Raw genomic sequence first — 15,995 nt, forward strand, 5'->3', positions numbered from 1 at the left:
TGAAACTTCAATTTTTCCTTTTTTAATACATTTGATTTATAATTTAAAACAAAATAAAACAAAATTTATTTTTGCTTCGATTTTACGAGTCACAAAAGAAGATAAACAACATGCTGCAACATAATATTCATTTATGTGAGTACTTACTGAATACGGTAAGATCTGTATGGAATGGAATGAGGGAGCCTAATGACTGTATCATAAATACGTACATTATACTGCATGTTGCGTCATTTAAATACACTACAACTAAAATGAACCCTCATTTTTGCACGGTTTAAAGTAAAATATCTTAATTTTAAATAATAATGTTGATTTAAAGCGGCTTTTAATGATTTAATCGGCTATAAATCAGCGTGACTGCACAATATGACACATGGCTTATGATGTACTTTACCTATTGTATATTTACACATGCTAATGCAACCAGAGTGCACTATCTACTGCACAACACCGTGGCCCCCGATTGTTCTTTCTAATATGATTAAAGGAGCAGAAATGAACTACTTTGCAGTCTACGATGGGAAATGGGCAAAAAGCGTCGTAGTCGGCAGATGGATGAGGAAATCTGAGCGATGAATGGAGGCGAGTGGAGTGAAAGAGTGCATGTTTACTATGTATTTAATCATCTTGAGATGGATGAGGAAAAAAATGGCCAAACAAAAGTGACAGCAGTCGAATCTAAAGTCTAATTAGGCGGACGTTCTCGGCGCTAATCTCACATGATCTTTGACTAAACAACAAAAACAATTACCTTCTGTTGGCCAGCGAAGACGACATCATCAGCACCATGCAAGAGCCACATGACACAAGTCACATGATGTGCACGCACATGATTGGTTCAAAGGAAAATAAAGGAGAAGTGGGGGTGGGGGAGGGAGGGGGAACATGGGAAAACACACAAAACATTTTTGAAATGATGAAAAACATGGCAACGTAATGAACATAAACAAACGGGAATGTTAAACACAAGAGAAATGACATTGAAAAATGAACATAAACAACAACAAAAGGAAAAACGTAAATTGATAAACACATATTTCAAATACATAATGTTGAAATTACGAAAGCAGTTGCAGACTCTTGTTGTTTCCCGTGACGGTTATATGTCCGCGATACCACCGAAGCTGTGCACTCAGAGTTCCCTCCTGCAGCCGATCGACAATCAACAGCTTGTCCTCTGGCAGACACGTGTTTATAGCTTCATAATTTACAATACCAGCGTCATTGTGCGGACTGGATTAACTCAAGCTCTAGCCTGACTGTAATTACACACAGATAACGACAGAGGACCAGAGGAAACTCTGCAGCTTTGGGTATACGCGACATGACAACAGCACAGCAGAAAACAATATGAACACATGGAACATCAGGACGAGGTCTGCATCTGATGAGGGTCTAAAAGCATTGTGTTACATGTGTAACTGTCTGAGTCAAGCCAAGGCTGGATCTGACAAAACTGTCTTCACACGAGGAGAAGATGCAGACATTTTCTCACTTTCCTCGTAAAAAAAAGGGGGAGAACAAGAATATATATTAATGTTATCTCAGACGTTACTTTAGGCCGTTTTAAAACAGCCTTGTACTGTCAATCTGTCATGATTTCCCTGGTTGTCTGAACACGATCATCATAAAACAGGAGAGGTTTTGCAAGTGTTGCTGATCAGTGTCAGTCACCCATCTTTCATGTCAGCGGTTGCTCTGGCAACAGCTTCCTAATAAAGCAAAGTAGGGTTTTTTTTTTTTTACCCCAAAATGTGGAAAGAAACTCTTTTGCAGCAATCTCTGAGTCAGAGCCGAATCGATTCCACCGTGAGAGAAACTTTTCGGCAGCTGTCAAGACGGTTCAAAGTCAAGACAAAATGTCTGATTCCAGAACAAAAAAAACACACACAAAATATGTTGGCATCACTGTTGTTGGTGTTTGTACAGCTATGACTTAGTGATGAACCAGTAAATATAAATAAACAACAGAAGAATACAGAAGAACATCCGATTTACTCTGCAATAAATGGTCGTGATTAAAGAACTCCTGTAATCCCTGACGCTGAATGTACATCTTACTGTTGTTCTCACACCGACTATTTTATGATGCGATGATTTTTAAGAACTGTAGTAAAGTGGTAGAGTATAAAATCAGCATTTTAATGACCTTTTAGAGACCTTAGTGCTGAATATTTAATCTACATTCTCCTCTGTATCCACACGTGGGCAGGAGTTTTCAGTCGGACTCACCACATGTTGAAACTAGAAACGAGAAAATTGTAAATACTGTAAATTCTCGACGACACAGACGAAGTCTAGTTGTTGTCATAAATCTATGGGTCACAGCAAACGAAGCAGTCTACGCTGTGATTAGGATCCTCATTGGACAAACCGGGTTAATTATGTCACACACACACACTTGTATTCTAGAGTCAGGCAGTTAGAGGGACAACAACCTTCATGGCTTTGCCAAATGTTAGTGAAATCATCATCTACGGACAATCGATGCAGTTAGGAGATCTAACGTGGTGTGCTGTCGCTATGCTCTACAGAGGTTTTACGACCCCCCCACACACGCTGTAATAAACGGACATCTACATTAACTGTGAGGCCAAGCGGTTAAGAGAAATAGCGGTGAAGAGAGACACACTGCACACTGCTGGACCGGTATACTCACTATGGGCCATAGTGGTGGCAGCAATAGTGGGTGGAATCTGGGATGAAGCTGAAAGATGGTGAAAACATGGTGAGAGGAGCCGGATTTTCTCCTTAACATGAGCAACTGGGTCCTTTAAGGGTTTTTTTTTATTTTGAGAGAGAAAATGCTTTGTATGATTTTCAGCAGTCATGCAACAGCAAAGATATATAGCTCGCTGTATCATCGCTGGCTAGAATGTTTTCTTTAATACTGTATTTGCCCAGGGATAAGGTCCTTGGCAACACACACACACACAAATCAAAGTCGTGTTCTTGGGGAATTCAAACTTGCACGAATAAGAGCATATTGTATGCTTACTTTCTTTAATAAAAGTTGTTTAAGAGCGAAGGGGAATCCGGTGAATGCGGAGGCAAGACAGCACTCACCTGGGATGACCAGGAGTCATAACAGAGCTATAAAGTAGTACTTTTATTCCGTCTTATACACCAAAAGTGGTTAGTCTGTGTCACAGGAATGACTCGAGGCGTACATCTCACAAGCACAGTAGAATAAAGTCTTTGTTTAATGCATGCTGAGATCTCGCACTCTTGAGACCCGGAGAGGTGGAGCCAAGCCAAGGCAGGACCGACGCCGCTCGTTGTGTTTACTTTGCCTCGAAAGAAAAATGACGGTTCTACGCGTGAGCTCGAGGGAACTAAACGATTGCGGTAATCAAAACAAAACGGACGCATCAATTTTCCTCATTGCGTCATATAAGTTCATTAGAGAAATCGTTAGGACCGGAGACGTAAGGTAACGACACTAACGATTAAAGATTAAACGTGATGACTCGGGCGCGTTCATTAAACTGATTCATAACATTAAAGGACGGGAAATCGACTGGTTCATAGAGCATTGAGATCAATATATATTTAGCTATAAAGCAAATGATGGAAGGAAAATGGCTAAATTGATTGTTACAGACAAGAGAGAATATTTAATTGTTGGACTTTGCTTACATTTCTGTTCTCTCCGTCGTTCTGAAGCCTTTTTTTTTTTTTTTTTTTTACGAGGCTTTCCTTCGATGGTCTGGATTCGCCCGACAGCACGGATGTTGAGAACGGCCGTATACTGCAACTGTCCTTGACCGAAGCACTGGCCTCAGATGTGGAGTCACCCCTGTGGATATTGGAGTGTGGCTGCCCACTTAATTGAGTGCACTATGCGAGTACTCATAGTGCACTCCATCTCGCCCGCACAGCGAAACAGCGAGCAGGGGTTTGTGGCGTATACACAAATTGAGATGCAGCAATATCTTGTGCCGTTTTTTTGCCCATGAATTGTTTAGCCAGGCTCTCACGGCTTCAGTGGGTCTGGGATCCGGCGCTGTGCTCGTGTTTTTTTAGAAGTGAGTTCACAGTTATTGCTCTCCGATTGTTTAGGGTTCTTTACAGCAACAGCTCGCCGTGAGATTAAGGTTATAGATTTCAACAAAGTGCAGCGCGCACATTCATCTGACGCCAGACACACACAGACTTTTATACTTTTCTCTGAAGAACTGAATCAAGGCCATGTGAACTGCTGTGCACTTTAAATTCACGATGGTTCAAATAAATAACACTCAGGGACTGAAAAAATCTGCTATATACTATTTAATTTTTTTTCCTTTCGCAGCAGTAGCACAACACTTAAATACTTTAAATCTTGCAGTAACTCTAAAGGTATGAACCTGATTTCTTCTGAAGTCCAATGACCAAATTGTGACGTCAAATAAGAGTCCTGATTATGCGACATCGAAGCCTGAATAGCTTGAACCTGATCATTTAGGTACAAGCTTTAAAACATTATTTTATTAAATTCATACTGTTTTATTTGTTAATACAGTATGAAAGTGTTCTTCTTCGTTCTCCCTGGAGACATCGCTTCTTTTAAGGCATTATTAAACAGTGCGACTGAACTGCTGCAGTGCACAGGTACACAGGTTCTATTTTATACAAGAGAGAGACATCAAAATAAAGATGTTGCTAGCAAGCAATACTCAAGAGGCACAGATACATATCACCAAGGACTATGGTTCGGAATAACTCACTTGCTGCTAGAGGCCGCGCGTCATAATAATCTCTCACGCTAAATCTGGAAGTACATTTAAGGAAGAGACTGAAATGACATCTGGAAAATACGTATGAAAGGCCATGAATGAGCGCTACTTTTTTATGTATGAAAGAAAATCCATAATCTGTGGCACTGGCTGATGATTTCTGTTGGATTTTCCATGGAAGACGTTTTTTTTTTTTTTTTTAACATTAGATGTTCATGATTACAGTATTTTCAGGGAAATAAAGAAGATGAATGTGACAGAGGTGGAAACAAGTACAGATGGAAATAAAGCAGAAAACAGTGGGAGAGGAGGGAAAAAAAACAAAAAACTTACTTGTGAAAGAATACCCTGAGAGGTCCAATGGAATATAGAACAGATGGGAAACCATGATGAGAAAACAATGAAACACAGAGAAAGAAAGAGAGAAACAAAGACAATGAAATGAGGATAAAAAAAATATGAACAATGAAAGAGGGCAACTCAGTCCTGCCACATCATTTATTCACTGCTGCACTGCATGCTGTTGTATCCTATTTGACTTTTTTATTTTGTATATCTGCAGAAAGTCATGCCTCTCTTAACTCTGCGGCTAAGTTTGTCTCTGATAATCCAGAAATGTGTCTTTTAAATGACTTCATGCTCCAATGGGACTTTGGTCATGGCAGATTCAATGTGATTCACACATCATAACATGTCTATCTGACAGTCTCCTTCTGCTGCGCTGATGCAATATTACACATTAACTGACGTCATGTGCGCTGATTTTATCGACGCCCATTTACATTTCTTTGCGATAAATTATACGTGGAGCTCGGTGTCACATTTTAAAAACCCACATTCGAGAGGAATGGAAACAGCTTTCTTCTACACGGGTCGTGGTGGGGGTGAGGAAGCACAGACAGAACATGAAGGGAGCTAAAAACAAACACAGACTAAACTAATATCAACGACGCAGATTTCAAACGCTGACAAAGAAAGGAGTTTATCGCCTTCTAATTGTACCGGCAACAGTGAGACAAATGGCTGAAGGATAATTGTGGCTTATTACTTTTCTTTGCTTTTTTTCTCATTATTCCTATCAATAATTAATTTACATAGTGATGCCGCTAAAAAAAAACAAGTATGAAGCAGAATGAATAGACTGTCTGTATTCATTTATCATAGTTTACAGCCTGACTTCCTAATATTTTATGAGCTTTTTTTCCCTGCAAATAAAGTCATTTTGATAATCCCCCCCCCAAAAAAAAAAAATACTCTCACTCTCATTAACACGCAGTCGACTAATCTGTAAGAGATCTCAGGAATTAGCTTTGTAAGTATGATGTCAACTCCACTACAAAGAATCATATCTACAAACTTAAATTGTGCATTAAGTGGATTTATCCTTTAATCCAGGTTTCTCATCATTACGCCGTGTTTGCGATGAGCACAGTTTCATATTAAGGGAACAATATTCCTTTATTTCTTCTTGTTCTTGAGCACCAATTACAATGTTTGTGTGAGTGCCTATTCATATGTACTATATGTGGAACAAAAGCAAAGTCATTTGCTTTAGACTGCATGCAATAATTTGGTATCAGTGCAAACCACATCCCAGAGATTCTGGACGTCTACTGGGGTTCAAAATACGCCATCATTTTAGAAATGGATGCACATAAATAAATAGAAAATTGAAACATTCAAGCTGTTTGCTCCGAGGCTGCAGATGCCACCATATATTAAGGCGGCTGTGATCTGAGGCCAGATTGTTTCCATACGGAAAAACAGAGAACGGAAATTGCTAGAACGCGGAGAGCGAGAGCAAATCACTGCAGCGATCTGGTGCAAATGTTTTGAAGCTTCTTCTTTTTTTTTGATTACGCCAAATCCGTTTCCTTTAAACACGGCGGAATTTAAAATCTCCTTCACCTCCGGAACAGCTACTGTTCTATCGCATGCTGTCATTTCCTTGACCTCTAACTGTTGCCTTGGCAACGCACCCTGACTGAACTTGGACGACACAACTGTCACTTCACACCGACGTATAACCTCGGAGACGCCCACGTTGTGCAAAATGAAAGGAGGTTTTGCCTTAAACGCCTTCAAGGTTCGGGAGGAACCGAGCACATCATTCCGTTTATAATGATGGATGCGGGGTTATACTTTGCAAAGTTAACGCTATTAACCATGATGATTAGAAGTGGCGATGGCACCGTAAATCATGTTCCTGGACGGAAATAGCCTGCGGTGTGGGGATGTTGGCTTGGGAACAGAGAGGAGTGCGGCGGCGAAAAGCATCTGGGCTCAGCGAGACATGAGCGGGGCGGTGGAGTGAGCATGGGCTGGGAGTGCTGGGAGGTCAGAGGAGCACTTACTGAGAACACGGACACGAGCTGCGAGGGGAAGTACTTACGGACGGGCTTGGTCTTGAAAGTGTCGGCCGGGCTGCTCTCGCCTTCACCTTTGCCGTTGACGGCCGAGATCTTGACCTCGTAGGTGGTCTCCGGTTTCAGGCCGGTGATGGTGACCTCGGTCATGTCTGTCGGGAGTGAGGATGGTGGTGTTATAAAGCAGAACATGGCCAATCGAGGCAAACAGAGAAACAGGTCAATTACTCGGTTTCCTTTCTGTCCATTTTGTCCATTGACTTGGTTCAATAAAAATAGTATTTTCACAATTCATTGAGTCACATGTTTTGTATATTTCACGTAGAGGCTGGCTGGAACACTCGAGCTCACAGGTGAACAGGAATTGGACTCCTAATGGGATTATTTATTGAGACTCAAGGCTGCACATAAAGAGCATGGGCTATTATATGTGAATAAGAGAGTATTTTTAAGTGAAGGTAGATTAGAAACCCAGGGACAAGCATAAAAACAGCATTTACAAGAACAGTGGGATTCCGCAGTTTGTTGCCACAGCTTTTACAGAACAATTAAAGACCAATTGCAATGAAACTGGTGTCAAGTGTATTACACAAAGAATGCTATTAGAGAAGCCTGGAGTCGTGCGACTCTCATTCCACAAAGTCCATTTGCAAAAAGATGTAAAATATGCTCTGCAGTATAATAAAAGTGACCCAAAGTGTGGAACCTCGATAAGATACACAACGTTTCCGGTAAGCTGAGACTTCAATTACAAACACACGTCCCGTTTCCTGCATTTAAAAAGCACAACTTGGCTGATAACTCAGTGTTTAATAAAGATAGTAGTAACGTCCCGGATGGAAACAAATTTGGCTGCGGTGCAAAACAGCTGAGAACCATTTTTTCTTCTTCTTAATATTGGGACTTGAAAGGCTGCTTAAATTAATGAGGGCAAATGTATTCACAACTCGGCTTTTAGTGCCATCGATATCAGTGAAAATATGTCACTGCTGAAATGAAGATGAGCTTTTCCAGCCAGACCGTGCACCCTGTTTTTCTACAAAAAAAAAATCACCACACAAATCACACCCAACCTCATGAGTGGCTAAATCAAGACTTTTTATGTGTTAATCACTGCGATGCTGCGGGAAACGACTAGTGCATAATTGCAGTACATGATTACCACGGCATTAAAAACATTTCACCAGTAAACAATGGGGAAATAATTCAGTACACACGGGACGTGTTTCAGAAAACAATTACAGCCAACAAAACCAGCTTTTATTGCCTAAAAAGTCCAGAACAAAACCAAACATAACAATGAATTCACTCGACCGACACTTTTTTACATCTCACTGAAATATGTGAGAATGTTCTACAAGACAGACAAAACAAAGGATTGTTGCTTTTCATCTTGTTGTGAACTAAGAAATCACACGTAATGTGTGTGTAATGTAAAACATGGATATTTTTAGTCTCATAATATTATAATTTTAGCTGCATTGTAGTCAGTATTACATCAGTGCGATGACGACTTATATTGTTGTGCACAGAAGTTTGAGGCCACTTAAAATTCAGCAAAACTTCAAGTAGACAGACGACGACGGAATCAAAATATTTTGTCCCCATTACCGGCGCATAATGGTTATAAATAATCATGATCCCAATATTGAGTTATAATTACCAAACAACTGCAGAGCCCTGGCAAACCATTCGTTACCATATGATGTCATTATTAATATGTAAATTACAAAGTGAGAACTCATATTTTACAAGAAACAATTCAGTGTACTTTTTTTTTCCCCCTTTTCTTCCCAGAATAAAAAAGCGCCGACAGGAGGATTTTCTACAGCCCAACCTGAACCTGGCCTTGTCCTACACTGTCGTAAATGATCCTCATTCACACCAATCAGACTTTGAAGGCTCCCTATAATATAAAATATATCAATATATATGTATATATATATGTATATATACATAAAAAGGAGATTTTTTTTGCTTCATCAGCTCAAAAGATGGGGATACATTCAAGTTAATGAACGGTAGAGCAACTCTGAATGGCATTTGACATGGGTTAATGAGAACTGTATAAGGCGATCCCTGGGTGGAGAGGAGTTGGAGACACTTTATCTAATAAATGATGTCCTCACAAGTGCTTGTATGCTGGGACGAGGGCAGTAGATTGACTGAAGGACTTATTTTAATACTCGGTGTGAACAGCCATACTCACTGTTATCCACATGCGATCGCATCACTGTGGACAGACGTCGATACCGGGTCAGGACGTGGCTGCAATCGACCTGGTGTGCTGTCACGCCTTACCTGTCGCGTTATGTATGTATTTATGGAGCCGTCGTGATAAGAACTGCTTTAAAACACGTGACGGGCCCAGCTCTTTTTGGCACTGTCCGTTAATACGACAAGAAATGCACAGTGAGAAGGTGCAGTGGCACAGGGAAGAAATGAAAAAAAAAGAAAAGACCTTTGATGTATGTTTCTGTTGGAAAGGCTTCATGATTATGTTTAGATGCCGTGATGCGGTCGGGATCTTTGGCGACACACTGCGTGCGCGCTGACGGTGCGTGGGTGGGTGCATGTGTTCTGCTTTATGTGTATGGCTGCATGACAGGAGGCTCTGGGGCTCCTGAGCTGACAGCGAAGCCTGACACCCACTGACTGATACGTCCCACGTGGCAAAACAGGACAAGAACCGTCCAGATTTTGTAAAAAAAAGCTACAATCCCCACGAGTGGGACGGTGGATATTATCTAGGAGCTGTCAGTGTCTGGGGCTGACTGTCATTTAGGCTGCACTCTGTTCCACCTTCTCTCCTCTTGACGTCAGCCACTGTCATGTTTGGATTAACTGTTGTTGCTGGCAGAGTGTGTTTCTCTATCATTTCGGCCAATATTTCTTTCATGTAGGAGCCGCGGTCTGAAGAAACAAACATAAAACAACTAAGGTGTAACTGATACGTGCCCAGGAAACACACGACCCAAAATAAAGACTTTTAACATCCTGTGCGATCACGTTGCTTCATTAAAAGTTCATTTTATTACCTTTATTGGGGGGAATTCTACAGACGTGGTGGTGACTGAGGGACTAATTCAACTCTGAGCAGAAATCTCTATCCCAGCAGGAGGTTTGCAGCTACTGATGAAAAAATATCATCCTAGATAATAAAAGTGATAACGATATTTAATTTTGGCACAATTTATTCCTGTATGAGACTCTAACTCTCATGCATCCTAATGTGTTTCACCTGAATCCAATTATGGTCTCCTTCTTTGTATGTTTAGTGTCTGAGCTCCTTCAATTATCTCCCTTGTTAAATTTTTTTCTCTCTGTGAGATCGATGACACATTTCTTGTTTAATACAGCTGTAAAATTAACAGGGTCAGACATCCAAAAACTTTCCGGGGGGGGGGGGGGGAGAATCATGACTCACCGTCCTCGGCTTTATACTCCTTGCCAGTCCAGTCCTGGCCGGTCAAACGCCATTCCACTATGTACTTGATAATGGGCACTCCACCGAGGGAATCGGGCTCCTTGAACTCTACCACCGCCGTGCTCGAGAAGGCTTCCACCTGTATGATTTCTGGCGATGACGGCACCTCTGCAACAGAGAAGGTGACATTATGTCATCCGTTTCTTTAAAAATCAGTCATGCAAAAATGAATAAAACCATTCGGCAGCATCAGTTTCATGTAATAAAAGTGAAGTTTGCACTTGTGTCAAAGGCCTTCTGTTATGTGCCCGTCACCTCAAAGTGTCCAAGGAAAAATCTTCCAAACGAAGCCATTGTAGAATGAGATTCAGATTGGTCTTTCATATTCCATGTGCGTATTCGACGTCTTCATACGTCGAACGTCTTTACCCCAAAGTTAACAATCGTGAGAGCAGATAAGAGGAGAATGCCACCTTTTAAATGTATCATCGCCTCACTGAGAGACTGCGGCCCTCGGAGCCTTATCACTAAATTACACTGCAAAACAAACCCGAGTGGGAGAAACCAAATCCTCTGAGGGATTTGATTCCATTTTTTTATTGTATTCTAAAAATGCGATTCCGACAAACTCGCAGACTAAACGCATTTTTGCTGTGCTCATAACGGTCAAATAGGATGATGAAAATCTTAAGTTATTGTTATATGATAGTGAAATGTAACACTTGGTATAAATGTCTCACTGTTGTGTGAGAAGCCTTCATAAGAACATCCTTTCAAAATAAATATGATATGAGTTACGTCAGTTTTTGTTTTTTTTCGATGTAGTATTGCTTCTGTCTGTGTATTTTGGCTGCTGTAGTGAAGCGCGTTTAATAAAAGCGTCGGGATCTTGCCAATGCAACACCTACTGATGTGTACTGCTCCAAATCAGCGGCTTTCAAGACTGAGCTGCATGACGTGCCTTTATACTGCCCCAAAGCCCAGGGCTTGCAGCAACAGCTTTCGCTCTCGTGTACTTAAAAGATAACACGGAGTCAGGTCACAAGAATAAAGTGCCCTGCAGAATTTAGCATTCTTCTGAAGACACTGTAAAAACCTCCTACAAGCAACTAAGGGACCTGTTTTGATCTCAGCACGGTAATCAGTATGCCATGTATGCTTCCTGTACATCCATTCAATTTGGGCTCTGACGTGGTATCCTAATCACGTTAGACACGGCGTATTCAACTCGTGCTTCCCAGAGGATGATTCTTAATGAATAAAATTTCCTCTTAAGAAAATCAATCACAAATCAATCCATTTTTTTTTCTTCTTTACATTACTGATCATGTTGACGTTCTCCAGGGTACGAACCCCTTTGATTACAACGTGCACATGCTCTTGTTTTTTGGTTTGCAACAGCAGGAATGAAGCAGTTTCTTTTTGCTGCACTATTGATCGCAATCACGGTGTTAATGAACACTGCAGCCGCTGAAAGACACGACTGTAGACTTCAATCCAACTTTAATACCTTCACTGAAACCTCATTGCCTCTGTAACAAACTTAAAGGAATACTTCAGCGATTTGCATGTAGCTTAACATCCAAACTCCATGCAGAAAGGCCCTTGTTCCAACCTCCTTGCTGCAAAGGCAAGAGTGCTAACCACTACACCAACCGTGTGGCCCTATCATTTGTGTCTGTGTGGGTAAAATAAGGGACATGACTTCTTCATCGCTTTCCCATTGTCACGTCCCTTGACACACAAGGTATCCTTCCACGCCTGAAAGAGACGCACCAAGCTTTAAATTGACTCCGGTGTAAAACTACTGGCGTTGTATTTAGACGCTCAGAACAGAGCAGAGCAGAGCAGTGGGAGAATAAAAGTCACAGTAAGAGATTAGGGTTAGGGACAAGGGCATGGAAGGGTGCCCTGCGCGTCTGTAAGGTGACGCTGAGGGCCGTCACGGAAGGGCAGTGGAACGAGCACAGGCTGGACTTCCATTTGCAGTCGCAGATGTGCTCGCCTGTCTGTGTTTTCATGTTCAACATCACAGATGTTCCACAAAGCCCAAAATGTGTCAGAAAATGGGAGTGCAACAAAAGAGAGCACAATGGAAACCAATCCCACATTTGTACCTTTCACCTCATTCCCTCCATCTTTCAGACTGTGCACACATTTAGACTGCTGCTTGAACTCTGTGCATCACAACAATGTGCAAAATAAGCACACGAGAGAGAGCCAAAATGTGTCATGTTTACTTGAATGACACGGTTTCCATTATGAGCGAGCAGAGCAAGAGCTGATAAAAAGCTGTCTATTGCAAGGTCCTTTGACTTGGGAGTGAATGACAATTACATCCATTCCCATTACAGAAAATAGTCTGTGGTGCTGCGTGTTTGTTTTTTTTGTGCAGGGGAAAATGGGTTTAACACTCTCAGTGCTAAAATGAGACAGAATAAACTAATTACTACTCCATTCATGTATGTTTTCAAACCGCAGCCACTGTACGAGGAGACAGAAAAGCACAACCATGAACGTACCAAACGATTTCTGAGAGTGTCGCGTTGTTACGTCATATAAAATACATGATTTTGCTCAGATGGGGGAGCTGCTTCATGCTGCATGTCAGACTTTGTTTTATTACAGTGGAAAATAATGTGTAAAGACACAGTGTGGACTGCGCCACATTCAACGCCTTTATTGAACGTTAAACGCTTCAACGTAACTGACAGACCGACTGAGTTATGCAGCAAATGAGAAGGCAAAAATGAAAACTCCTCAAAGGGCCGACAGTATATTACAGTGTATTACAGTGTATTACAGTATAATACACATTTGCAGCAGAGGTAGTCTGTCCAATTACTGTGAGCTCACTGTATTTAGTGAGTGACCTACCTCCTCTAATGGGTCCAAAACAATTTACATTCTAAATGAAGCTTACAAAATCCAATCTTTAGAACTTAAATAACAATTTTGAGTCAAATCCAGGCTGCCTGGAGTCTCATTATGGTCTGCAAGCTCAGACTTTTAAGACCCAGAAAGGAAGGAAACACAGTGGGATTGGAAATATTTACGTACGTGTAAATATAGATTGAACGGGGAAGGTGGTCTCGGACCTCTAGACTCCACTGTAAATATATTTCACACACGGTACCCTCGCTGGTTTCTGAGTGCCGAGAGAATTGACTTTAAAGTTTTATCCATAACATCTAATGGACCTTGCTCGTGGTTTTATTGCCGCGCTCTAAAAGGTCTGGGGATTCATCTTGACCTTGGACCAGACATTCCCGTGTGGGTGGCTGGAACATAAAGTATGACTGAAGATGACTGAAATGGGAGGGCAGAAGTGGGGGGTGTTATTGATTACATACTGATTTTGGGAAGTTTAGATGTTATTTTAATTTAAACTGGTTATATCATCCTTATGTCCTGGAAAATGAGAATAAAATGGCACTGCATAACAAGGCCAACCTTATAAATGACTTATAAACAATTTAAAATGTGGTAAATCATTTATAACATTATATAAAAATCATGTTATAAAGGAGATAAAAAAGGCAACAGAGATTTGTTGCTTGCCAAATAGTGAGCCCACATGTATCTGTACTCTCTGGTACTTCATCTAAGATTTACCAAGTCACTAACGAGAGTTTAACTACCATCAGAGTAACTTATTCATGAACAGGCGTCACTTAGTGAGATTGCTGAGCAGTAAGTGGTGACAGGATCCTTTAAATATTTAGTCATTATTTCCAAAGTGTTTGCAACGTAATGTGCAGTGGTGCTCTTTTCAGTCAACAAACCTGCTTGGATGAGAAGGAATTCCTTGGACTCGCTGCCCATCAAATTTGTCGCCGTGCAGTTGTAGCTCCCAAACTCATACTGAGACTCAGGGGTGACCTGCAGAGAGGACGAGAAAAGTGAAGAAAACTTGCCATATGACACAGGTCATTAGCTTTGTAGTTATTAGCAATTGGTTTATTGCAATGAAGCGAGCAGTTGAGTCATGGCTAATCTGCAGTGAATTATATGAAGGGTGGTCAGCGGGCAGGCACAAAGACATCTATTGTCAGGACTAATCATCACCCACTTATTTATTAACATCAACATCATGCACTCTGCACTTAACCAATGATCTACTGTTCTAATCCTTCATCCAGTGTTACTTCTTAACTTCATCCTCTCATTATTCATAACACTCAATATTCTCAACTGAAGTGAGTTTACCTCTTTTCTTTCATGAATAATAAATAGGAAGACTTTTAAATTACCACGACGCTACCTTTTTTTTTTGTTTTCAAGTATTCACAGTGACAGATGCCAAAATGACAAAAAAGCCCCTGTAAAGTGGAACCGAAATCATCCATAATTGCTTCTGATGCTTCTCTTTTTTTATCTGTTAAGTAGCTTTAAACACAAAATGTGATCATATCTAAAGGCTGACATGCACTGACAAAACAATAGTTTTCACAAAATCACACCCTGAGATGTGTTTGATTAAATCTGGCGTGTTTCTAAGCGACTGTAAAGGTGGCAGGAGCGGCAGACCTCCAGGTAGCTGATGGCTTGCACGTTGTAGATCTTGACGTTGGTCATGTTGGCGCTGGGCAGCTGCAGGCCGTCTCGGAACCAAACCACCGACGCGCCCGGGTGAGCCTCCACCTCGCAGCTGATGTTGGCCGCGTTTCCCTCCCACGTGTACGTTGCAACCGCTCCCAGGATCTTTGGAGCATCTGAGGCAGCGAAGAGAGATGGTGAACATCACGTTAGACATGCTCTAGATTTGGATTCTTTTATGTTTACACTATTCACACGACATGGTTTTTGCTGCAGGGTGTCATCTTCTTGACATGGAGGTGCATACATGATTTAACAAACAAGATTTGGCAACAAGTAGTGGTTAGCACTCTCGCCTTGCAGCAAGAAGACCCCGGGTTTGAGCCCCGGTTGGAACGAGGGCCTTTCTGCATGGAGGTTGCATGTTCTCCGCACGTGTGCGTGGGTTTTCTCCGGGTTCTCCGGCTTCCTCCCACAGTCCAAAGACATGCAATATGGGGATGAGGTAAATTGGACACTCTAAATTGACTGTAGGTGTGAGTGTGAGTGTGAATGGTTGTTTGTGTCAGTGTGTGGAGGATAAAGTGGTAGAAGATGGATTGATTTGGCGACATTACAGTAAGGCATGCATGTTAACTCATGAACTAGACGACTTGCTGCGACTGACAAAAGCACACGCTCTTCTCCACCTTGACACTTTTCATTTTGCCAGGTTTCAATTCATTTGGGGGCAAACGGGCGACAGAAGCGGCTTTAGTTTGTGAATAAATAATATAAATAATGTCGCCAGAATGAGTGAATCATTCACTTATTTTCATCCGACACAGTTGTGAATGTTCTGTTGACTCAATCATTTTTATATGATATTATCAAACCCGTCAAATCACTGTGCGCCAAATCCCAAGGATGCATAGGAATCAGCCACACAGGCAAGGCCACAAT

The 15,995-nt window shown here is 41.4% G+C and overlaps 1 protein-coding gene across 10 annotated transcripts in view; it reads right to left on the minus strand.

The window, feature by feature from the left end:
• ncam1a (neural cell adhesion molecule 1a) overlaps window positions 1-15,995 on the minus strand; it is a 219,453-nt gene that overhangs the window by 29,996 nt on the left and 173,462 nt on the right. For 5 of the 10 annotated variants that reach the window (XM_058628361.1, XM_058628362.1, XM_058628364.1 and 2 more), the window contains 4 exons: window positions 15,045-15,229; window positions 14,300-14,396; window positions 10,515-10,682; window positions 7,114-7,239 (listed from right to left, as the gene is read on the minus strand). In XM_058628361.1, the coding sequence (XP_058484344.1) occupies window positions 7,114-7,239; window positions 10,515-10,682; window positions 14,300-14,396; window positions 15,045-15,229 (576 nt within the window). Of the gene's footprint in view, window positions 1-2,662; window positions 2,711-5,054; window positions 5,070-7,113; window positions 7,240-10,514; window positions 10,683-14,299; window positions 14,397-15,044; window positions 15,230-15,995 lie in introns of all 10 variants that reach the window. The other 5 variants (XM_058628357.1, XM_058628360.1, XM_058628363.1 and 2 more) reach the window with 2 other exon arrangements.

The sequence above is a fragment of the Solea solea genome, chromosome 4 (assembly GCF_958295425.1).
Source record: "Solea solea chromosome 4, fSolSol10.1, whole genome shotgun sequence".
NCBI classification, from domain to species: Eukaryota; Metazoa; Chordata; class Actinopteri; order Pleuronectiformes; family Soleidae; genus Solea; species Solea solea.